Genomic DNA, 25204 nt, shown 5'->3' with positions numbered 1-25204 from the left:
AGCCTAATCCTGCTTTTTCCCCATAACCTTTGATCCCATTCGCCCCAAGATGAAGAGGATTTTCTTGGAATTCTGTCTCCAGTGACCCAATGGAGGATGGGTCATTGAATAGTTCAAGGGCAAGTTAGACAGATTTTTGATTGACAGGGATTATGGGGGACAAGTAAAACTGAGACTTTAAGGCCAAAGTCAGATCAGCTGCGATCTTATTGAATGACAGAGCAAGCTTAAAGGGCTTAATGGCCTACTCTTGCTCCTCTTTCTTATGATCAGACCTAATGAATATTTCCAGCATTTTCTGTTTTTATTTTGGATTTCCAGCATCTGCAACATTTTATTTTCATCCCATTTATCAAGTTAAATTTATTCACCCCTTCATATTAGCTCCTCTCCTGAGGATTCAGCTTTATGCTGGATATGATCTTGTGCTGCCCTTGCCCCAGTATCCATTCTCTACATAGGACTTGGACAATGACAACCTAACTCGGTGTATCAGCTGTGGCTCATTGGTAGTGCTGTCACCTCTGAGTCCCAAGGTTCTGAGTTCAAGTCATCTCCACTTACGGCATCTCCACTTCAAGTCCCACTCCAGGCCTTGAGCACCAGAATTTCTGCCGACGACTGCAGTACTGAGGCAGTACTCCACTATCAGGGGGTGCTGTCTTTAAAGTCAAAGGTCAGAATTTTCTGGCTGTTCATGCTGGTGGGATCTTTCAGTCCCACTGACGGTGCAGGCCGCCATGGGTTCCCTGGCGGCGAGTAGCGTATTCAATGGGATATCCCGTTGATAATGGCAGGACATCTCACGGCAGGTTGCGCAGAAAAGCCTGCCCATTGAGCTTCACAGCACAGAAAGGGGGCCTTCAGTCCATCATGTCTGTGCTGACCGCCAATCACCTATCTATTCTGATCGCATTTTCCAACACTTAGTATGCGATGGCGTTTCAAGAGCTCATTTTACATGTTGAGGGTTCCTGTGTCTCTAACACCCTTTCAGGTAAATAAACATAACTGACTGCATGCTGAGTAAAAAAACAAACTGTCAATCAAAGGAGAGTTCAAAGGACTGGACTGAAATTGAAAAGATTTTGAGAGGATTTGGATGTATTTCAAAGATTCTAAGCACCCCCCCCCCCCCCCCCCCCCCCGGTAATGAAAGTGACTATCTTCTCGCAGTCAGAGGACTTGCAAGGGATCTCACCTCACCTGCATCTTCCCAGACAGAGAAAAGGGCATCTCTTCTGCTGAATGGAGTGCTGCGGTGATCGGGCTGGGCCACTAATGCCTATGGGGGAGGGGGAGGGGTAACTGTTTTTATTCAGTGCCCTTTTTAAAGGGCACCCCGACCTCTGAACAGCAAGACAGCTTGATTCCTGAGATACATTCATTTGAATCCCACCTGACAGACACTGTCAGTGCGATCGGGAAAAGCTCCAGTTTTCCCGCTGGTGTAGTCACTTAGTTCCAATTTGGATGAATAAATGCAAGTCTCTTTCTTTCTCTTCTCTTAATATCCAGCAAGGTCACTAGATAGTGATCCCGAAGCAAGTTGGCCAATTTCAGCAGATTAGCATAAGGAGTTGCAATCAGCCTCAGTGTTTCAAAATTCAGCAGCAAGAAAATTGGCTCTAGTCCCATTGCTGATGGTTATCTAGAACGACATGCTGGGAAGCATGCGTGAGGGTGGTAGGTGTGTACGGAACTGGGTTTGTCTGTGATTTTCCTCTTGCCTAATACATTGTCAACTCTTTCTTGCTTTCTGGGATCACGCACACAGAATGGTCACTTGGTTGAATGTGTCATAGTGCCTGTAACTTAGTGCCTATGAAATCGTACCTGTACAAAGAGTCAAAGAGGGAGAAAGTGGCAGATAAAGATGGAAAGAAATAATTTGCTAAAGGAATAGTCTATATTTTTCACATTAAAAAACTGATTGAATTATCAGTGGCAGACTGTCATTTCAATCAGTGATCTTTTAAAACAAAATAGTCCCATGAACTGACTTAAACAAACACATAAGAACAAATTGTTTAACCCTTAATCCAAATTATATGAGAATTTAGGTGATTGGCCATGCTAAATTGCCCCTTAGTGTCAGGGGGACTAGCTAGGGTAAATGCATGGGATTACGGGGATAGGGCCTGGGTGGGATTGTGGTTGTTGCAGACTTGATGGGCCGAATGGCCTCCTTCTGCACTGTGGAATTCTATAATTTCAACTTTTTTTTTTAAGGGTTGTGTATGTTTTCTCATGAAAACAAAACTTTTCTTTCTACCAGAAGGTTTACCACACTTCAATTTAGCCATACATTAGAAGTTAAACCTTCTCAATGGGTGATGTCAAAGAGGTAATGTGATGAAAGAAACCATGGATCAAAATGATGTGCTAAAACACAATAACAATCTGTTTTTTTCCATGAGAAACGTCTGTTTAGAAACCTTTTACAACTGTACTCACATGGGGCTGTCTGTTGCCTACAGGATAATTGACCTTGGACACTGACGCTCCGAAATGGGCTTGTTTATGGTTTATTAGTGCAGTGGTGAATGGTGTTGGAACAGCAAAGTGGGGCAAGCATTATCAGCAGGATTTCAAACTTGCGTGTGTGTGTATGGAAACCAGTCTTTGTAAATTTTAAGCTATCATGCAAGAATTAACATATTAATAAAGCGCCCTAATATTCAGTTGTAGATGAATTGATTAAAAATAGATTACTCTCTCCTACTACGAAAGTCAGTTACAGAGGCAGTGTACAGTGAGACTACCATGTTACGTTTGTACAGCTGGTTAGGATGAGTCTTTCCTGTAGAGGAAAGGAAGTTGCTGTTCTGTTGATGTCTTTGTTTTGGAAACTTTTTTTTAATTTGGCAGAGTTTCTTCGACCGAGGTCAGAGAGTTACTGTTGACTGCAATTCTTTGTCACAGGCCAGGATTTATCTAGCAGGGAACAGGTTGTTTCTTTTTATTTTTAATTAGCGCCAAATGTGAGGCTCTTTAAAAGGGTAAGAAGTTTAACAACACCAGGTTAAAGTCCAACTTTAACCTGGTGTTGTTAAACTTCTTACTGTGTTTACCCCAGTCCAACGCCGGCATCTCCACATCTTTAAAAGGGGCCATAGCTTCAAAACATTTTGTCAAATTTTGTGGTATTTGGGGACTGAGAAAGGACACAAGTCATTTTTATCACCATGGTGTGCCCTGATTCCGTACCTGGATTATACATTCATTAAAAACAAGTACTTTCATGAAAACCAAGCCACTTCAGTTTAAAAAACAAAGGTGTTGATAGTATTAAGGAGAAAGTAGAGACTAGAAGGCACGGACAGCACTGAAAATGCAGGAATGGAGAATGAGCAATGTGCAACAGTATTAACGGAATTGTGGGGTGAGGGATGGATATTGAGAAAGTCAAGAGGTAACGTGAGTTTTAGGAAGGAACATTGTTGGAAAGAGTACAATTATCTCTTTTGAATAATGTTTGCACTCTTGTTCCCTTTTTTTAAAGGCATTCTATACAATAGAGAGCATCCTTCTGGCGAAGGAAGAACAAATTTTGATTCAGGTTCCTCTTAGAAGTCACTTCAGCATAAAGGTTGTCAGAGAGGGTCCTGACTCCTGCACTACTTTACCTTCTTTCTTTTTCATTCTATGCAAACAAGCATTTACTTAACCAGTCTTCAAGTGTGTAGTCAGACTATATGTGGACGCACAGCATAAACCTGTTATATATTTTCAGACATGTTGGAATTTTCCCATAAAATGACAAAGTGCCAGGTTCAGACTAAATGCCGGCGTGTTTCTCCCCCAGAGAGACAGGCAGGTTTTCTCTCCAGACCTCCTGACACTTTGTCAAAAGAAAAAGCAGACAGGTGTGTTTTGCTTCATTGTTCCTGAGGGGAGGGGCCTAAGGACGCTGGCGATGCTCAAATTAAAGATCACCCTTCCCCCATCATCACGGACATTGAGGCAGCCAGCATAATTAAGGACCCCACACACCCCGGACATTCTCTTTTCCACCACCTTCCGTTGGGAGAAAGATACAAAAGTCTGAGGTCACGTACTAACTGACTCAAGAACAGCCTCTTCCCTGCTGCTGTCAGACTTTTGAATGGATCTACCTTGCATTTCTCTACACCCTAGCTGTGACTGTAACACTACATTCTGCATCCTCTTCTTTCCTTCTCCTTGTAAAAAGTCTCACAACACCATGTTAAAGTCCAACAGGTTTATTTGGTAGCACGGGCTTTCGGAGCGCTGCCTCTTCATCAGATGAATGCAGGATTTGTTTCACAAACAGGGCATATATAGACACAAACTCAATTACAAGATAATGGTTGGAGTGCGAGTCTTTACAGGTACAGACAATGTGAGTGGAGAGAGGGTTAAGCACGTGTTAAAGACGTGTGAATTGTCTCCAGCCAGGACAGTTAGTGAGATTTTGCAAGCCCAAGCAAGTCGTGGGGGGTTACAGATAGTGTGACATGAACCCAAGATCTTAGTTGAGGCCGTCGTCATGTGTGTGGAACTTGGTTATGAGAACTTTCTATGATCTCATAGAGAACTTCTTATGATCAGTATGCTCTCTCTATATAGCGGGCAAGAAACAATACTTTTCACTGTATGCTGATACATGTGACAATATTAATCAAATCAGGGTCCCTCCCCACATAATGGGAAGCCCCAGTGGGATAACCAGAGGCCCTGGCACTGCCAGGGTGGCACTGCTCAGCTGTGTCCCTCATCACCTGAGGGCTGTACTCCCCTCTGAACTCCCAATGTGGTCATCACAACTAGTTTCTGTTTTTGGAAACCAGTAGTGATTCCTGCCAGTGTGACATCATGCCAGCGGGGGTTGGGGGGGCAGCCGGGGGGGACATACTGTGAATCTAGGGAAGATAAGATGTATGCCATTTAGGCATATTTAAATCTATCTAAATTAATGGTAATCAATTGATGATGTCATTGGTTTGGTGGGGGGAGGGGGGCGGGTGGAGATCTCATTCTGAGACCTTGATGCAAATCCCCTTAAGACCCTCTCACGAGAGTTGATGGCCATATGGGATTTGTATCTGTGGTGAATGAGGCTAGAAATTCGCCTCCTATAAGTTTGCAGAATTTCCCCAAGCAGCAGAATCGATGGTGGGAGAGGTAGCAGAAGAATTTGGAACCAGAGTACCGGCTCCTGATCTGCTGCTGTTTCTTCCATCCCTGTCACTTGCTAATTCGTTTCCTGCTCCAGTTGATTTTCCAATCATCCCCCGGCAGTTTCTCCAATGACTTGGGGAAATCACAGCCCCCATTCCTGGTTTCTGCTGGTGATGGCTGAATCACTACCTGCTGCTGTGAATTGATAACTTCCGTTATAGATGGCAACTAAAAAAGGTTAACTGGCTTGTAGAGTTGTCCTTGCACCTTTAGCTTGGTTGTCCCTTGCAGTGTATATGACACAGCTAATCACTGGAGAAAGTCCCTCAGCAGTCAGAGCCCATTTTGCAGATAAAATGGCTATAACATACGTCAACTGTCTGATCTCACCCTATCGATCTTTCTTCTTATACCAGGGGACTGGTGTCATTGTCTGGTTGCTGATTTTGGGTTGATTTTTGGAATTAACCTCCTGTCCATGCAAGTGGTGCCAGAACAGTTTGACTAAATTATAAAAAATTGAAGTTTTCTGGGGAAGCAAGCTACTCTCCTCCAGAAAACAATTGTAATTCATGATACCCACTATTAAAATTGCCATCATGCAAATAATACTTGCTGGTGGTTCGGTAGATTGTGACTGAGTGGTTGAGCCATTTGGATCAGAAAAATTGCCTTCCTTGTATTTCCATTTAGTGCTGCAGTATTTTGAAACTTCTGACTAGACCGTGTACACTATGTGATGTAAGGCTGCTGATCTTAACAGCAAATTGAATTGTACAGTGTCTTTAACTTAGTATAACATCCTGAGGTGCTTCATGGGGGCAATTTGACACAGAGCCAAAGAGATATTGGGACTGAAGTTTCCAGTAATTCATCAGTTTATGGAGTCACTTTAGAAGTTTAGAGACGGAATACCAGAGCTGAGGTCTTGGCAGCAGCAGAAATCTGGGATGTGCAAGAGGCCGGGATTAGAAGAGCATAGAAATCTTGTAGGGTTGTAGGGATGGAAGAGGTTCCAAATGTAGTGAGAGCTGAGGCCATGGTGGGATGAAAAATAAAAATGTGTATTTAAAAGAAAACTTGAGTGTTACCAGACTGGGAGCCAGGGCAGGTCAGTGGACAGTGGGCTGCTAGGTGAAGGGGACTTGGGGTAGAATTTTCCCAACCCACCCGCCACGGGAATGGTAGCGGGCGGGGGCAGACCATGCCAAGGTCCATTGACCATGGGCGGGAATTTCCAGCCTTGGGGTGAGCGTGGTCGGATAATTCCGCCCTTGGTGCATGTGTGCAGTAGAGTTTTGGATGCACAAATGTTAATGGGGACTGGTAAGTGGGAGACCAACCAAGAAAGCATTGAAATAGTCAATTCTGGGGATAAAAAAGGTATGGACGAGGGTTTCAGTAGATAGAGTTGAGGCAGGGGAGGAATCATGTGATGTAAGGTGGAAGCAGGTATGCATTTTATGTTGAAACTTGTATGCATTTAAGTTGATGCGTCTAAGCATTCTCCCAAATGACAGTTTAACTCCTCTGTTCTGAGTTTTTCTGCAACACAGAAAGACAGCAAAATCACTGTAAAATGAACAATTTTAATTCTCTGCTGCCACTGCAATTTTGGCTAAAACCTTGATATTAATGATAAGATTTACATTGGTTTATAATATTTTATCTGTTTTTATTATATGTTTTTCTGCCAGCCTAAGCAAAGTGCATTGGTATTTTCTTTCTATTAATGTTAATGTGAGTGTTTAATCAAACTCTGCAGTCTAAAGGAGATAGCAAGACTTACTGTGTAAACACATCATTCAGTATCTTTGCACTTTGTAAATTGTTCCGTTAGCTTTGAAAGTTTAAACAGTTAACAGCTGACAGACTTTAAATACTTTTAATCTTACTGTCTTCTGTGATTCACAGGCCAACTCTAGCTGAGTGGGTGGGTGGGAAAGTTGCTTCCAGGCCTCCCCCAGTGCTGCTCGGAACTATCCACTTGAAAGTATGGCAAAACAAACCAATAATGTCTTGATTTTTTCCCCCAGACCTCCTTCCTCCGTGAGGAAGTGCTTGGCCCCTCTGCTGTGTGGTTCCCCATAGTGATGTGTCAGGTCCTGGTAACTGCAACGGAAGCATGTTCACTTGTCTACCGGTGTTGTGGCAATGTACTGTGTTATCATGCGGCCCAGGCAATTTGCCAAGTTCTTTTATGCTGGGATCTGATTTCTCATTACTTTTATGTTTGCCCTGAGTTTTGGAATCATTACCAAACTTGCTAATATGTGTGACTTTCTTGCCTTTTATATTCTATGCTAAGCCTCAGCTCTAATGATTTAAATTGGAAGACAGTTTACTTTATTCTTTTTAAAGTCAAATTCTCCAAAAGAGTAGCTTAGCAATTTTCCAAGGAGAAAAATTGAACCTTTGTTGCATGCAGCTGAACAGAAGCTGGTTGCTGTAATACTATATTCAATGCTCCTGACTCTTGTGAGACCTCTTTTGGGAATCAATGGTGTTGCAACAGTGTTAAGGTGGCTCCACCCACCAGATAGGCATAGAACCCTTACAGTGCAGAAGGAGGCCATTCAGCCCATCGAGTCTGCACCGATTCTCCGAAAGAGCATCCCACCCAGGCCCACCCTCCCCACCCCATCCCCCTAACCCCATGCATTTACCATGGCTAATCCCCTTAATCTACAAATCTTTGGACATTAAGGGACAATTTAGCACGGCCAATCAATCTAACTTTCACATCTTTGGACTGTGGGAGGAAACCGGAGCACCTGGAGGAAACCCAAACAGACACGGGGAGAATGTGCAAACTTCACAGTCACCCAAGGCTGGAATTGAACCTGGGTCCCTGGTGCTGTGAGGCAGCAGAGCTGAACACTGTGCCATCTTTGGAAATATTTGTAGTGCTGTCCATTTAACCATCAGTTCAGTGATGAATATAGCGAATCCAGCACTTAATGCAAATACAGTGGAGACTTCCAGAATAGGACAGCACGGTGACACAGTGGTTAGCACGTTCTCCCCATATCTGCATGGTTTTCCTCCGAGTACTCCCGTTTCCGCCCACAGCCCAAAGATGTGCAGGTTCGGTGGATTTGCTATACTAAATTGCCCCTTAGTGTCCCAGGATGTGTAGGTTAGGGGGATTAGCAGGGCAAAAACGTGGGGTTACAGGGTTTGGGTCTGGATGGGATGACATGTTGGAGAGTTGGCGCAGACTCGATGGGCAATACGGCCTGCTTTCTGCACTGTAGGGATTCTATGAATACTAAACAATTTCCCATTCGTTCCAACTGCTTACAGGTCCTGATCCGAGCAAAATGTTTGATACTGTGTTCTGAATCGAGCATGAACTGTTTTTTCCAGTTAAAGAGCTGAGCAGTAAATGGTGCACCCATAGTGTGTGCCAGAAGCCAAGGCTAACTGGCAGAATGTTGTCTTTCTATAACCTGGCCTTGAAAATGCTAAGATTATGGTAGTCTTAATCAAAAGCTCAGGAGTTGAGTTTCTGCTTTGGGCCTAATCAAGAAGTTGTGCCCAGAACATGCTCAAAATTGTGTTGACTGGACAATATTTGCAGTTTCTGCTTTAAAAAAAAAATTTTTTTAAATTCATTTACAGGATGTGGGCATCACTGGCTAGGCTAGCAATGTTTTGCCTATACCTTCAGTAAAGCAGCATAATCAGTCAAAATAATGTAGTTATTTTTCCATTTCAAAGCTTTGCTGTTGCAAAAAGTAAGCATTTTAACAAACATCAACTCCTTTTTCTCTATTTATTCATGGGTTACGGGTGTCGCTAGCTGAGCTGGCTGGCCACTCTTAATTGCTCAGAATTGAGTAGCTTGCTAGGAGGCATTTCAGAATAAGGACAGCAGATTTCCTTACCTGAAGGACGTTGGTGAACCTGATGGGGTTTTTTTTTTGCAGCAAGCAGATTTTTATAGAATTCAGATTTCACTGTGGTGGGATTCAGACCTGGGTTCCCAGAACATTACACTGGGTCTCTAGATTACTAGCCCAATGACATTATCACTATGCCACCACTACCTGTGAGCAACCTGATTCAGAATTATCCTATACTGAAACATTTACTAGTTTCATTCGTGCCTTAGGTGGCACAGTGGTTTGCACTGCTGCCTCACAGCGCCAGGGACCTAGGTTCGATTCCCAGCTTGGATCACTGACTGTGTGGAGTTTGCACATTCTCCCCGTGTCTGCGTGGGTTTCCTCCGGGTGCTCCGGTTTCCTCCCACATTCTGAAACACATACATTGACCCAAACGAGCGCCAGAGTGTGGCGACTAGGGGAATTTCACAATAACTTCATTGCAGTGTTAATGTAAGCCTTACTTGTGACTAATAAATAAAACTTTAACTTTACTTTTAAAATTACAATTTTAAAAGAATGTCTACTCGAGTTTGAAAAGCATGTTGGAACTAATGCAAACAGAATCTTGTAATTTCTACCTGGGGCCAGATTTTTTGGGTGGTGCCTGATTTTGGCAAATTTAATCTTGAACCAGCACAAAGGATCATAGAAAGTCGAGTGTAAGCGGTTTGCGGTGTAACTCACCAATGTTTTTAAGTTCTTTGAACGTTAACACTGGTTCAGCTGATTCCACCTGAATTGGACTGTTTTTATTGGCATAAAGGAGCTACCACGGTTGTAGTATTTTTTTAAAATTGGCAAACAGCTGTGTTTTTGATACTTTGCTGATAGATTAACCTATTGCTGTGTTATATCAAAATAACTCACTTTTCCACTCAGTTAAATTGCTGAGCATTAAAAACAAGGGGAACAGTTTATACATTGAGCAGAACTTCAAATTCAGCAGTGTGTTTGGATCTGGAATTTTCCCAGCTTGAATGACTGAGGGGACAATCAGGATTGGGAATGTTGTACCTGAAAAGGTGGTGGCAGCTGATCCCATAGATTATCTTGAAGGGACTTTAAGGGAGCAGGCAACTTGAGGGTGAACAACTTAGAACTGTAGAATCCCTACAGTGCGGAAGAGGCCATTAGCCCATTGAGCCTCCACCGACAACAATCCCACTCAGGCCTTATCCCCGTAACGTTGCGTATTTACCCTGCTGATTCCCCCTGCCACTAAGGGGCAATTTATCATAGTCAATCCACTTAACCTGTACATCTTTACAGGATTATGGGCAAAAAGCAGGGATGTGGGACTGACTGCTGTTTTAAAGAGACAACATGAGCACAAAATGCTGTATCATCTCCTGTTATGTTGTAAGCTCCAATGATTCTATGACTGGAAAGTAGTTCGGCATTTTGAATTTTGCACAAGAAGCGGCTGTGTGTTTCAATGAGCTAACTGCAGGTGGTTTTATATTTTGCTAACCTATTCGACATATCGGGGAAGTGGTAATTAACACTTGTTCCTAGTGCTGATTGCTTGGTATTGTGTCATTGAAGGTTGACGTATTCCAAACAAAACGATGTCGGCGGCAGAAACCAGCGCATCAAGTTGATGTTTTTGGCCTTATGACCCTTTCCCACGAATGGGAGATATTACAGGAGATCAGATTTTTAAAAGGAATGCCACAAATGAAAGGGGGAAAAAAAACACACACAAATGTGGGGAGACTGGTGTAAAAGTAGGTTAACATATATGGGGAAGACCATAAGGAGTGTTCCATCTGGTGGTATGGTCTATATCTTTGTCCTATTCTCCAGAAGCTTCCACCTTCCTGGTTTTACATGCTTCCTGCTCTACCAATGTCCCTTTAACTGTTCGCACTGTATCCCATTTAAATATGCCTTTCATTTCTTTGATGCACCTTTATTGTGCTTTCCTTGTCTCCTGATAATACTAGGTCTTATCATTCAATTGTCTTCTATTCGACAAATCATTTTTCTTAAAAGCAAAATACCGCAGATGCTGGAATCTGAAACAAAAACAGAAAATGCTGGAAAATCTCAGCAAATCTGACAGCACCTGTGGAAAGAGAATAGAGTCAACGTTTCGGTTCAGGATGACCCTTCGTCAGAGCTGATTATCTGATCAGAGCTGGGGTTTTTTCTCCCTTTCCCCTGTGTTCCTTTTTAAATGTGGCTCATCTATAAGATCTTCTAGTTCTGAGGAATGATTAGAAGGGCCTGAAACATCAATTGACTCTTGTTTTTCTTGGCTGTAACCAGCTTTTTAGGTTTCAGGTTTCCAGTACTACTTTGCTTTTTAAATGTTGTTCAAAGCCTCACAGGTTTGCCCCGGGTAATGACTGCTCATCCCCAGTATTGCATGTTTATAAATGCACCTAAACAGTCCGAAAGACGTGCTAGGGTGGCACTGTTGCCTCACAGCGCCAGGGACCTGGGTTCGATTCCCAGCTTGGATCACAGTCTGTGTGGAGTTTGCACATTCTCCCCATGTCTGCATGGATTTCCTCCGGGTGCTCCGGTTTCCTCCCACAATCTGAAAGACGTGCTGGTAAGGTGCATTGACCCGAACAGGCACCAAAGTATGGCTACTAGAGAAATTTCACAGTAACTTCATTGCAGTGTTAATGTAAGCCTTACTTGTGACTAATAAATAAACTTTAACTTTTTAACTTTAGTTAGGTGCATTGGCCATGCTAAATTCTCCCTCTGTGTGCTCACAACAGGCACTAGAGTGTGGCGACTAAGGGGTTTTCACAATAACTTCATTGCAGTGTTAATTTAAGCCTACTTGTGATCAATAAGTAAATAAACTTTAAACTTTTCCCCCATTTTTCCAGGCAATGTGGATCGTTCCCGAAAACAAGCAGAATGAATGCATGTACAAAGGAAAGTCAAAAGCGGTATGTTTCATAATTATTAAATACTCTGTGCCGGCAACAGTTGACTGTAATTACACAGCCAGTGATAGCAATAGTTTATGATGAGATGGAGCATTGATAAGGAGAAGAAACCAGCAAGTACTGGCATTCAGTAGTGACTTCAGGTTGTTTGAAATGCATTACTGCTTCCTTAAAAATGTATTAAAGCGTCAAGGTTTGTGTCAGAAAAGTTTCCACAAACTATTAGTTGCCATCAGTCTGTTCCTTAACATTTCTACAGAAGCAGAGGATCCAACTTTTTCATCAGTTCCTATCAGAAGAAATTATTGTTTTCCAGAAATAAAAGAAAAAATGTATTTTTATGTTTATGGAGCTTTAAACTAAATAGTGGAGGGAAGGGTTCAGTTCGATGGAGAATTAGAAAAACAAAGTTCAAGGAGAGGGTAGAAGTGCAGGTTAATGGAGCTGAGGGTTCAGGAGAGGTTAGTAAAGTTTCCAGACCACGTAATAGAACAGAGAGTATAGAAGGTGGCAGGAATCTAACCTCAGGCAGAGCAAAAAAGGTGACAAGTATGAGAAGGGAGGTGGTCAATGCAGGACTAAGGGTGTTGGACCTAAATGTGCGCAGTATACGGAACAAGGTAAATGAGCTTGTTGCACACATTGAAATTGGCCAGTATGATGATGTGGGCATCACAAAGACGTGGCTGCAAGGGGATCAGGGCTGGGATCTAAATATCCAAGGATATGTGTCCTACCGGAAGGACAGGCAGATGGGCAAAGGGGGTGGGGTTGTATTGTGAGTAAGAAATGAAGTTAAATCGATAGCAAGAAGTGATATAGGATCAGAAGGCATAGAATTTCTGTGGGTGGAGTTGAGAAATCGCAACGGTAAAAAGACCCTGATGGGAGTTATGTACAGGCCCCCTAGCAGCAGTCAGGATGTGGGACAGAAAATAAATCAGACGGAAAAGGCATATTTAAAAAAAACAATATTACAATAATCATGGGGGACTTCAATATGCAGGTGGGAAAATCAGGTAGGCAGTGGATCCCAAGAAAAGGAATTTGTGGAATATCTAAGAGATGTTTTTTTGGAGTAGCTTGTGACAACCTACTAAGGAACAGGCAATTCTGGATTTGGTGACGTGTAATGAGGCAGACTTGATTAGGGAATTTAAGGTGAAGGAACCCTTAGGGAGCAGTGACCACAATATGATAGAATTTATCTTGCAGTTTGAGAGGGAGAAGCTGGAATCAGATGTAACGGTATTACAATTAAATAAAGGTAACTACAAAGACATGAGGGAGGAGCTGGCCAAAGTTGATTGGAAAGGGAGCCTTGGAAAGGGAAGACAGTGGAACAGCAATGGCCGGTTTTTGAGTTATTCAGGAGGCACAACAGAAATTCATCCTAAGGGGGAGGAAACATGCTAAGGGGAGCACGAGGCATCCATGGCTGATGAGGGAAGTCAAGGACAGCATAAAAGCAAAAGAAAAAGCACACAAAAAGTGGTGAGGATTTAAAAGTGAGCAGAGGACAACTAAAAAAGCAATAAGGGGGGAAAAGATGAAATATGAGTGTAAGCTAGCTAGTAATATAAAAGAAGATAGGAAGAGTTTTTTTCAATATATAAAAGGTAAGAGAGAGGCAAAAATAGCCATTGGACCACTGGAAAATGAGAAACGAAGCAATGGCAGAGGAACTGAATAGTTACTTTGCATCAGTCTTCACGATGGAAGACACCAGTGGGATGTCAGAGCTCCAGAAGAGTCAGGGGGGCACAGATGAGTATAGTGGCCCTCACGAAGGAGAAGGCTCTGGGGAAACTGAAAGGTCTGATGGTGGATAAATTACTTGGACCGGATGGACTACACCCCAGGGTTCTAAAAGAGATAGCTGAGGAAATTGTGGAGGCATTGGTGGTGATCTTTCAGGAATCACTGGAGGCAGGGAGGGTAAGCACAGTAAGAAGTCTCACAACACCAGGTTAAAGTCCAACAGGTTTATTTGGCAATACAAGCCACAAGCTTTCAGAGCACTGCTCCTTCATCAGGTGAGTGGGAGTTCTGTTCACGAACAGGGCATATAAAGACACAAACTCAATTTACAAAATAATGGTTGGAATGCGAGTCTTTACAGGTACAGACAATGTGAGTGGAGAGAGGGTTAAGCACGGGTTAAAGAGATGTGAATTGTCTCCAGCCAGGACAGTTAGTGAGATTTTGCAAGCCCAGGCAAGTCCTGGGCGTTACAGATAGTGTGACATGAACCCAAGATCCTGGTTGAGGCCGTCCTCATGTGTGCGGAACTTGGCTATCAGTCTCTGCTCAGCGATTCTGCGTTGTCGTGTGTCGTGAAGGCCTTGGAGAACGCTTACCCGAAGATCAGAGGCTGCATGCCTGTGACTGCTGAAGTGTTCCCCAACAGGAAGAGAACACTCTCTTGCCTGGTGATTGTCGAGCGGTGTTCATTCATCCGTTGTCGTAGCGTCTACATGGTCTCCACAACATACTGTGCCTCGGGACATCCTTTCCTGCAGCGTATCAGGTAGACAACGTTGGCCGAGTTGCAAGAGTATGTATCGTGCACCGCACCACACCAAAAAACCACACCGACCTCCTCAGAAGACAAACATGGGACACGGCGGACAGAGTACCCTTCGTCGTCCAGTACTTTCCCGGAGCGGAGAAGCTAGGACATCGTCTCTGGAGCCTTCAACATGTCATCGATGAAGACGAACATCTCGTCAAGACCATCCCCACACCCTCACTTCTTGCCTTCAAACAACCGCACAACCTCAAACAGACCATTGTCCGCAGCAAACTACCCAGCCTTCAGGTGAACAGTGACCATGACACCACACAACCCTGCCACAGCAACCTCTGCAAGATGTGCTGGATCATCGACACGGATGCCATCATCTCACGTGAGAACACCATCCACCAGGTACACGGTACATACTCTTGCAACTCGGCCAACTTTGTCTACTTGATACGCAGCAGGAAAGAATGTCCCGAGGCATGGTACATTGCAGAGACCATGCAGAAGCTACGACAACGGATGAATGAACACCGCTCGGCAATCACCAGGCAAGAGAGTGTTCTCTTCCTGTTGGGGAACACTTCAGCAGTCATGGGCGTTCAGGCTCTGGTCTTCGGGTAAGTGTTCTCCAAGGTGGCCTTCATGACACACGACAACGCAGAATCGCTGAGCAGAAACTGATAGCCAAGTTCCGCACACATGAGAACGGCTTCAACCGGGATCTTGGGTTCATGTCACACTATCTGTAACCGCCACGACTTGTCTGGGGTTGCAAAATCTCACTAACTGTCCTGGCTGCAGACAATACACATCTCTTTAACCTGTGCTTAACCCTCTCTCCACTCACATTGTCTGTACCTTTAAGACTTGATTACCTGTAAAGACTCGCATTCCAACCATTATTTTGTAAATTGAGTTTGTGTCTTTATATGCCCTGTTTGTGAACAGAGCTCCCACTCACCTGATGAAGGAGCAGCGCTCCAAAAGCTTGTGGCTTGTGCTACCAAATAAACCTGTTGGATTTTAACCTGGTGTTGTGAGACTTCTTACTGTGCTTACCACAGTCCAATGCCGACATCTCCACATCATGGCAGGGAGGGTACCAGAGGACTGGGAAGTAGCTAATGTGACCCCGCTGTTTAAGAGAGGGAGGCAGCAGATGGGTAATTACAGGCCGGTTAGCCTGACTTCGGTCATTGGCAATATTTTAGAGTCCATTATTAAAGATGAGATTGCATGATTAAAGTAGGACTGAGTCAGCACAGCTTTGTCAAGGGGAGGTCATGTCTGACCAATTTGTTAGAGTTCTTTGAGGAGGTTACAAGGAAGTTAGATAAAGGAGAACCAGTGGATGTGATTTATTTAGATTTCCAGAAGGCCTTTGACAAGGTGCAGCAGAGGAGTCTGTTAAGGGTAACGTGTTAAGGGTAAGATCCTGGCATGGATAGAAGATTGGCTGACTGGCAGAAGGCAGAGAGTGGGGATAAAGGGTTCTCTTTCAGGATGGCAGCCGGTGACTAGTAGTGTGCCTCAGGGGTCAGTGCTGGGACCACAACTTTTCACAATATACATTAACGATTTGCAGGAAGGAACTGAATCAGGCACTGTTGCTAAGTTTGCAGATGATACAATGTTATGAGGAGGGACAGGTAGTATTGAGGAAGTAGGACTTGGACAGGTTAGGAGAGTGGGCAAAGAAGTGGCAGATGGAATACAATGTGGAAAAGTGTGAGGTTATGCACTTTGGAAGGAGGAAAGGAGGCGTAGACTATTTTCTAAACGGGGAAATGTTTAGGAAATCAGAAACACAAAGGGACTTGAGAGTCATTGTTCAAGATTCTTTTAAGGTTAACGTGCAGGTTCAGTCGGCAGTTAGAAAGGCAAATGCAATGTTAGCATTCATGTCGAGAGGGCTAGAATACAAGAGCAGGGATGTACTTCTGAGGCTGTATAAGGCTCTGGTCAGACCCCATTTGGAGTATTGTGAGCAGTTTTGGGCCCCATATCTAAGGAAGGATGTGCTGGCCTTGGAAAGGGTCCAGAGGAGGTTCACAAGAATGATCCCTGGAATGAAGAGCTTGTTGTATGAGGAACGGTTGAGGACTCTAGGTCTGTATTTGTTAGAGTTTAGAAGGATGAGGGGGGATCTTATTGAAACTTACAGGATACTGCGAGGCCTGGATAGAGTGGACGTGGAGAGGATGTTTCCACTCGTGGGAAAAACTAGAACCGGAGGGCACAACCTCAAGCTAAAGGGACGATCCTTTAAAACAGATGAGGAGGAATTTCTTCAGCCAGAGAGTGGTGAACCTGTGGAACTCTTTGCCGCAGAACGCTGGGAAGGCCAGGTCATTGAGTGTCTTTAAGATGGAGATAGATAGGTTCTTAATCAATAAGGGGATCAGGGATAATGGGGATGAGAAAAATATCAGCCATGATTAAATGGCAGAGCAGACTCGATGGGCTGCGTGGCCTAATTCTGCTCCTATGTCTTATAGTCTTAAGGAGGTATGGTCGCAAGTTGCCCGCAAGTCATTTTTCATATGTGAACTTAGGCAGGAAATGTCAGCAGGCTGTTTGTCGTGGCTATCACAGCTGAACCCCATTCTGCTATATAAGTGTTTTCCAGTGGGCACATCCCTGTGCAATTGCGATCAAATCTGGAAGCCTCGGGGGCATTGCTCTCACTGAGAAGAGTATTTGCATTATCTGCCAGTTTTCCGTTGTCAACGTCAACCCATTAATCTCCTCTCTTTAATCAGCATGTCTGTTGTTTCTCTTTTATCTATTGTTCCATCTTTGCAAAACTGCTTGCCAACCTTTCAGCTTTCAATTTTGACAAAAGGCTATACCTGAAATATTATCCTGTCTTTTCTCTCTTTCATGCTGACTGATCTACCTGTGTTTTTGTTTCATGGTCTGCAGAGTTCAGTACCACATCATGCAGCACATCTATTGGTGCTGGAGAAACTGCCGTGTGCTCTTTCATTAAAATCAATGATTTGTATCACATTCAATTCAAATGAGCAGCTTCTACATATTGTTGTTAAAAGCTTATTTTGCCAAGACTTGTATCCAAAGTGAGTTTTCCACAAGTGTTTGCCAGTTGTTGCATTTCTAATTCCTTTTGCATCACAAATATTGTGCCAGAACAGATCATTTGATTTTTCTTCTGTATAAAATATTTTTTTTTAATAGCCGTGTTGAAAAGCTTTACTTCTGAAGTGTTTGTTACCAGTTTCTTCAGCTCAGTTTAACCCTGACCCCCTCCATGATGAGAGCTATATGTCCCTTGGTGTGGTACTATTCACATCTCTCTGCTTTATGGTGGAAAATGTGTCTAAGCTGCAAATTCTTATGAGGGGAACGTAGGAATAGGCCATTCCACTTCATGTACTTACCTGGCAGGGGTGAAACCATGATCACCTGGCAGGGGTGTGTTTCTCTTTTGGTTAAGCCAAACATTGGATCAAGTCTGGAGGGATGTCAGAAGGGACATAAATAGGATGAAAGACTGGGCGGAGAAGTGGCAGATGGACTTCAACCCAGATAAATGCGTAGTGGTCCATTTTGGCAGGTCAAATGGGATGAAGGAGTACAATATAAAAGGAAAGACTCTTAGTACTGTAGAGGATCAGAAGGACCTTGGGGTCCGGGTCTATAGGACTCTAAAATCGGCCCCGCAGGTGGAGGAGGTGGTTAAGAAGACGTATGGTGTGCTGGCCTTCATCAATCGAGGGATTGAGTTTAGGAGTCCGGGGATAATGATGCAGCTATATAAGACCCTCGTCAGACCCCACTTGGAGTACTGTGCTCAGTTCTGGTCGCCTCATTACAGGAAGGAGGTGGAAAAGATTGAAAGGGTGCAGAGGAGATTTACAAGGCTGTTGCCTGGATTGAGTGGCATGCCTTATGAGGATAGGCTGAGGGAGCTCAGTCGTTTCTCCTTGGAGAGACGTAGGATGAGAGGAGACCTAATAGAGGTATATAAGATGTTGAGAGGCATAGATTGGGTGGACTCTCAGAGGCTTTTTCCCAGGGTGGAAATGGCTGCTACGAGAGGACACAGGTTTAAGGTGCTGGGGGGTAGGTACAGGGGAGATGTTAGGGGTAAGTTTTTCACACAGAGGGTGGTGGGCGAGTGGAATCGGTTACCGTCAGTGGTGGTGGAGGCAACCTCAATAGGGTCTTTTAAGAGACTCCTGGATGAGTACATGGAGCATAATGGGATGGAGGGTTATAAGTAGGCCTAAAAGGTAGGGATATGTTCGGCACAACTTGTGGGGCCGAAGGGCCTGTTTTGTGTTGTCGTTTTTCTATGTTTCTAAGTCCAATATCAGGTGCAATACCTTTGCTTGTCAGTTTGGATCTTGTAGGTCTTTCTTGTGTGGACCATGAATTGGATTCAATTTGAATTTGATTTTTGGAGCAAGCAGGGAGATGGATTCAGGTTTTCTCTGCACATTGGTTTTGTAACTTTAAGAATGGAGTGAAAATTTAAATTTAAAAAAATTTCCACCTCAAGAGCCTGTTCCACTGTTCTTTTATACCGTAGTTTATCTGTGTTTTGTCAGTTGTGGGGGGAAAATAAATGGTGTGGGAACATTGCTCATATGCTACAATGGACCGTGTCCCTATATTTGAATAACAGCATTTTATATAACTGTTAAGATATTTGTCTTGTATCTTGGCACAATGATTATTGGAGGGATAGAAATCAGAACATGAATCGACCTATGTTGTTACTGTACCTCACTTTGGAGTCCATATGTGGCAGTAAAAGTGTATTCCACCCTTCTGCCATTTGTGCCAGCTAGTAATAGAGTATGAAGTATAAAATATGTACACAATTATCTGCACAAGTTGGTAAAGGAAAATCACTGTCTTCAGCATTTATGTATAATTAATTTTTTTCCATTACAGAAAGATTGTCGCAACTACATACGCATTCTGCACCAGTTAACGGAAACCAGAATGTATGTTTGTGGAACAAATGCATTTCAGCCAACGTGTGATTACATGGTCAGTACACTTGTAGAGATCTGCAGTACATATCCGATCAATCAATGAGTTTAGAATTACGCAAGTGAAGTGAAATGGGAGTTGAAGTCCATTCATGTATGAACTTTGCTCTTGCTTATTTATTTCAGACCATGTGATACTGTTGGACAATCTCCAACAATAAATTTATATACATGGGATTATGGGAATAGGGCGTGGCCAAGATGCTCTGTCGGAGAATCGGTGCAGACGTAATGGGCTGAATGGCCCCCTTCTGCACTGTAGGGATTCTATGATTCCATGATATTGTGAAGTATGTAAAAGAGCAGACACACTGAAATAAAACAGAAAATGCTCAGAAAGCTTAGTGGAAATGGCATGAACCACTGGAGACAGAAACAGAAGCAGAGCTTTGACGAAGGGTCATCTAGACTCAAAACGTTGGCTCTATTCTCTCCCCACAGATGCTGTCAGACCTGCTGAGATTTTCCAGCATTTTCTGTTTTTGTTTCGGATTGCAGCATCTGCAGCATTTTGCTTTTATATAAGAAACAGCGTTAACATTCTGATCAGTGAACAGTTTCTGCATCTAACATTGATTTTCCTGATTCCAATGCCCAATGTGTGGTTCCCTGTGCATCACTGCAAAATATTACTCCAGGTTGGGGTGGTAGTTGTGGCAATTTGTATATTATTTGCACAGGAGTAAGGAGAGCTTTCAGGTTAGTATTACTGCTCTAGTTTTACTATATAAGAAGTTATTGACAACTAGATTTTCTCATTCAAATTTTCAAACTGAAATTTTAAAAGAAAAAGTAGTGACACGTTGTCATCAGAAAGTTACCACAGTTGAATTTAATATATGTGCAGTAAAACATCTTTGTTTGACAGGTCATTAATAATGGCAAAATTGAGCTAGAAAACAAGCCTGAGGAGAGTAAAGGACAGTGTCCATTTGACCCTACTCAGAGACATGCCTCTGTTATGGTCGGTACGTAATGTATTTAAATCATATTTCAAAATATTTGTGAGTTTGTAGTCCTTGTATTACAAGAAAAAAAGGACTGGAATTTATATCATGCCTTACTAAGTAGCAAGTGCTTCATGTCCAAAGAATTTTTTTTTGTGGTGTAATGACTATTGTGTAGACAAAAGGACAGCCAGGTGCCAGAAACAACAGTTGAGATAAATGGCCAATGGAAGGGAGAACATTGACCAAGATTCTATCAGAGCATCCCACCCAGGCCCTATCCCATAACCCCATGTATTTACCCCACTAATCTCCCTAACCTCCACACCTTTGGTCATAAAGGAGCAATTTAGCATGGCCAATTCACCTAACCTGCACATCTTTGGATTGTGGGAGGAAACCGGAGCACCCAAAGGAAACCCACGCAGGCACTGGAAGCACATGCAAATTCCACACGGTCACCCAAGGCCAGAATTGAACCCAGGACCCTGGCGCTGAGGCAGCATTGTTAACCACTGTGATTACAATCTCAGGACATTTCGCAGCGTTCTACAGTGAGTGAGGTACATTTGATTTGTAGTCACCATTGTAATGCAGCAAACACGGCTGCCAATTTGAGCACAGCTGGATCCCACAACAGCAACAAGCAAATGAACAAATCATTCTCATTATGTTAATTAAGGGATAAATATTGGAAACAGTAACATTCCCCTGCCCATCGAAATAGTCATGATGTGAAGATGCCGGCGTTGGACTGGGGTAAACACAGTAAGAAGTCTCACAACACCAGGTTAAAGTCCAACAGGTTTATTTGGTAGCACAAGCCACTAGTTTTCGGAGCGCTGCCCCTTCATCAGGTGAGTGGGAGTTCTGTTCACAAATAGGGCATATAAAGACACAAACTCAATTTACAAAATAATGGTTGGAATGCGAGTCCTTGCAGGTAATCAAGTCTTAAAGGTACAGACAATGTGAGTGGAGAGAGGGTTAAGCACAGGTTAAAGAGATGTGTATTGTCTCCAGCCAGGACAGTTAGTGAGATTTTGCAAGCCCAGGCAAGTCGAGGGGGTTACAGATAGTGTGACATGAACCCAAGATCCCGGTTGAGGCCATCCTCATGTGTGCGGAACTTGGCTATCAGCACCTCCTGATAGCCAAGTTCCGCACACATGAGGACAGCCTCAACCGGGATCTTGGGTTCATGTCACACTATCTGTAACCCCCTCGACTTGCCTGGGCTTGCAAAATCTCACTAACTGTCCTGGCTGGAGACAATACACGTCTCTTTAACCTGTGCTTAACCCTCTCTCCACTCACATTGTCTGTACCTTTAAGACTTGATTACCTGTAAAGACTCGCATTCCAGCCATTATTTTGTAAATTGAGTTTGTGTCTTTATATGCCCTGTTTGTGAACAGAACTCCCACTCACCTGATGACGGGGCAGCGCTCCGAAAGCTAGTGGCTTGTGCCACCAAATAAACCTGTTGGACTTAACCTGGTGTTGTGAGACTCCTTGCATCGAAATAATGCCATGCAATTTTTCCACATCCACTGTCAGTTTAACTTCTCATCCAAAACACAGCACGTCAGAGAGTGCAGCATTCCCTCAGTACTGCACTGGAGCGTCATCCTAAATTTTGCAGTTTAGCCTCTGTCGTGCAACTTGAACCCACACATTTATGACTCAGGTGAGAGTCCTACCACAGAGTCATGGATGATCCATCTTTCACATGAGTCACTGGCTTCAATAGAGATGGAGAGGGAGTGTGACAAAGATGTGATGTCTCTTGCACAGTCTGCACCATGTGTAATTTAGATTGCAAGCTGGATAAAGTATGTAATTGAGATACGAATATTCAATTAATGGGACTGGGTACAATAGGGTGGATGGAAATTGGAAATCTAACCCATGCCTATTCATTTAAGCCCATTGACAGTGCAAGGTGTGGTAGCTAGTGTCTAAGCCTTTCACAGAAGTGAATGATATTTGGATTACCTCAATTTCATGTATTTTAGATGGAGAATTTTACTCTGCAACTGCCAATAACTTCCTTGGTTCTGAACCTATTTTACTGCGCAGCCTGCAAAACAGCTTGAGATCTGAGTACAAGACTTCCTGGCTAAATGGTGAGCATGATTCTTGCGTATGATGCTGAAAGTCCCCAGTGGGTTCTTTTTACCATTCAAGTTTTATTTAATTGTGGGGATGGGGAGCAGCGAAGTTTGCATAAATTTTGGTTTATTGTGCCAATGGCAATATTGAAGTCAGGGAATGTAATGTACAACCAAGGGGAATTTAGTTCACTGCTTGTTTGTTTTTATGTTGCAGGGTAAATCTGTCTACAGTTAGGCTTCTCAAGTCAGTTAACCACTCAAAAAAAAAAATTAGTAACATGAAAATAATCCATTTTGGTTTTGTGTCTTTGTGAATTAAGCACAGGTTTAAAAGTTCTTGATTATTAATGGTGCTGTTAGAAAATAAGACCACTTTGCTCTGACTCAATGAAAGTTTTCCCTCACTTGTATCATCAAAGTGAGAAATATGGATGCTCATCACTGAGGAACCAAGGCTACAGCAAGATTTGATGCAGACCAAGGCTGTCTCATTACACCAGTGTGCCTTGGCCTCAAATACAGAGGAGTAATACCTATCCCTTTTTTTTTACATAATAGCCCCTCATATTGAGATTGTTTTATTAGTCACAAGTAAGGCTTACATTAACACTGCAACAAAGTTACTGTGAAATTCCCCTAGTCGCCACACTCCGGCGCCTGTTTGGGTCAATGCCCAACTGTGGGAGGAAACCAGAGCATTCAGAGGAAACCCACGCAGACACGGAGAGAACTTGCAAACTCCACACAGTCACCCAATCCTGGTACTGTGAGGCAGCAGTGCTAACCACTGTGCCACCATGCACAGAGTCACAATAGTGTTAAGTTTGGAGCTGTTTAATTTAGTGGGCCTCTTCTTGGTTGAGACTGCTTAAACTTGTTCCACATGAAACATTTTACAGCTGACAGCAAATACATTTATCTCATTAATCTGGGTGGATTAGAATTAATTAATCTTGCTGCTTGAATACTCAAGATATTATTTTATTAGTGTTGTATATTGGAGATATGCTTGGGACATGGAGAGTTAAAACAACGGAGCTTTATTTACAGGTGTGTGCTGTCTTACATGGCACTTCTTCTCTGCCTTTTTCTCGCACTAGTGACTTGTGACCCCACTTCTGGTGAATACACGAATACATTAACACAAAAGAGCTTCAGTAAACTAATGAGGATTAATATAAATAGATAAATAGATAACATTTCCTCTCCCCTTAAATTGAACGTCCCCAACAAGTTCAAACAAGTAGAACATGAACAATAATCAACAAATCCTTTACTATCAATAATTCAGATGGTCTGGAGGTCATCGCTCTTGGAACGGCTGGTAAGTCTCTGGTGTTTAAGAAGGGCTGCAGGGAAAAGCCTGGGAACTACAGGCCAGTGAGCCTCTTTATCTGTGGTGGGTACGTCGTTAGAAGATATTTTGAGAGACAGGATCTACAGGCATTTAGGAACGCATGGACTGATTAGGGACAGTCAGCATGGCTTTGTGAGTGGAAAATCATGTCTCACAAATTTGATTGAGTTTTTTGAAGGGGTAACCAAGAAGGTACATGAGGGCAGTGCAGTTGATGTTGTCTACATGGATTTTAGCAAGGTCTTTGACGAGGTACTGCATGGTAGGTTGTTGCATAAGGTTAAATCTCACAGGATCCAGGGTGAGGTATCTAAATGGATACAAAATTGGCTTCTTGACAGAAGCCAGAGGGTGGTTGTAGAGGGTTATTTTTCAAACTGGAGACCTGTGACCAGTGGTGTGCCTCAGGGATCAGTGCTGGGTCCACTGTTATTTGTCATTTATATCATTATTTTAATGATTTGGATGAGAATATAGGAGACATGCAGATGACACCAAGATTGGTGGCATAGTGGACAGTGAAGAAAGTTATCTCTGATTGCAATGGGATCTTGATCAATTGGGCCAGTGGGCTGACGAATGGCAGATGGAGTTTAATTTAGATAAATGCGAGGTGATGCATTTTGGTAAATTGAACCAGGGCAGGACCTACTCAGTTAATGGTAGGGTGTTGGGGAGAGTTACAGAACAAAGAGATCTAGGGGTACAGGTTCATAGCTCCTTGAAAGTGGGAGTCACAGGTGGACAGAGTGGTGAAGAAGGCATTCGGCATGCTTGGTTTCATCGGTCAGAACATTGAATACAGGACGTCTTGTTGAAGTTGTACAAGACATTGGTAAGGCTACACTTGAAATACTGTGTGCAGTCCTGGTCACCCTATTATAGAAAGGATATTATTAAACTAGAAAGAGTGCAGAAAAGATTTACTAGGATGCTACCGGGACTTGATGGTTTGAGTTATAAGGAGAGGCTGGATACACTGGGACTTTTTTCTCTGGAGCGTAGGAGGCTGAGGGGTGATCTTATAGAGATCTGTAAAATAATGAGGGGCATAGATCAGCTAGATAGTCAATATCTTTTCCCAAAGGTCGGGGAGTCTAAAACTAGAGGGCATAGGTTTAAGGTGAGAGGGGAGAGATACGAAAGTGTCCAGAGGGGCAATTTCCTCACACAGAGGGTGGTGAGTGTCTGGAACAAGCTGCCAGAGGTAGTAGTAGAGGCGGGTACAATTTTGTCTTTTAAAAAGCGTTTAGATAGTTACATGAGTAAGATGGGTATGGAGGGA

General features: G+C 43.2%; 1 protein-coding gene across 1 annotated transcript in view; it reads left to right on the top strand.

Annotated features, from left to right (window-relative positions):
* LOC144479668 (semaphorin-4E-like) overlaps positions 1-25204 on the top strand; it is a 98022-nt gene that overhangs the window by 49937 nt on the left and 22881 nt on the right. The window contains exons 4-7 of the mRNA XM_078198665.1: positions 11888-11950; positions 19398-19496; positions 20367-20466; positions 22464-22574. Of these exons, the coding sequence (XP_078054791.1) occupies positions 11888-11950; positions 19398-19496; positions 20367-20466; positions 22464-22574 (373 nt within the window). The remainder of the gene's footprint in view (positions 1-11887; positions 11951-19397; positions 19497-20366; positions 20467-22463; positions 22575-25204) is intronic.

This window comes from Mustelus asterias, chromosome 26, assembly GCF_964213995.1.
Source record: "Mustelus asterias chromosome 26, sMusAst1.hap1.1, whole genome shotgun sequence".
Lineage (NCBI taxonomy): Eukaryota > Metazoa > Chordata > Chondrichthyes > Carcharhiniformes > Triakidae > Mustelus > Mustelus asterias.
The sequence above is the reverse complement of the archived record's forward strand: the minus strand, read 5'-3'. Positions and strand labels throughout refer to the sequence as shown.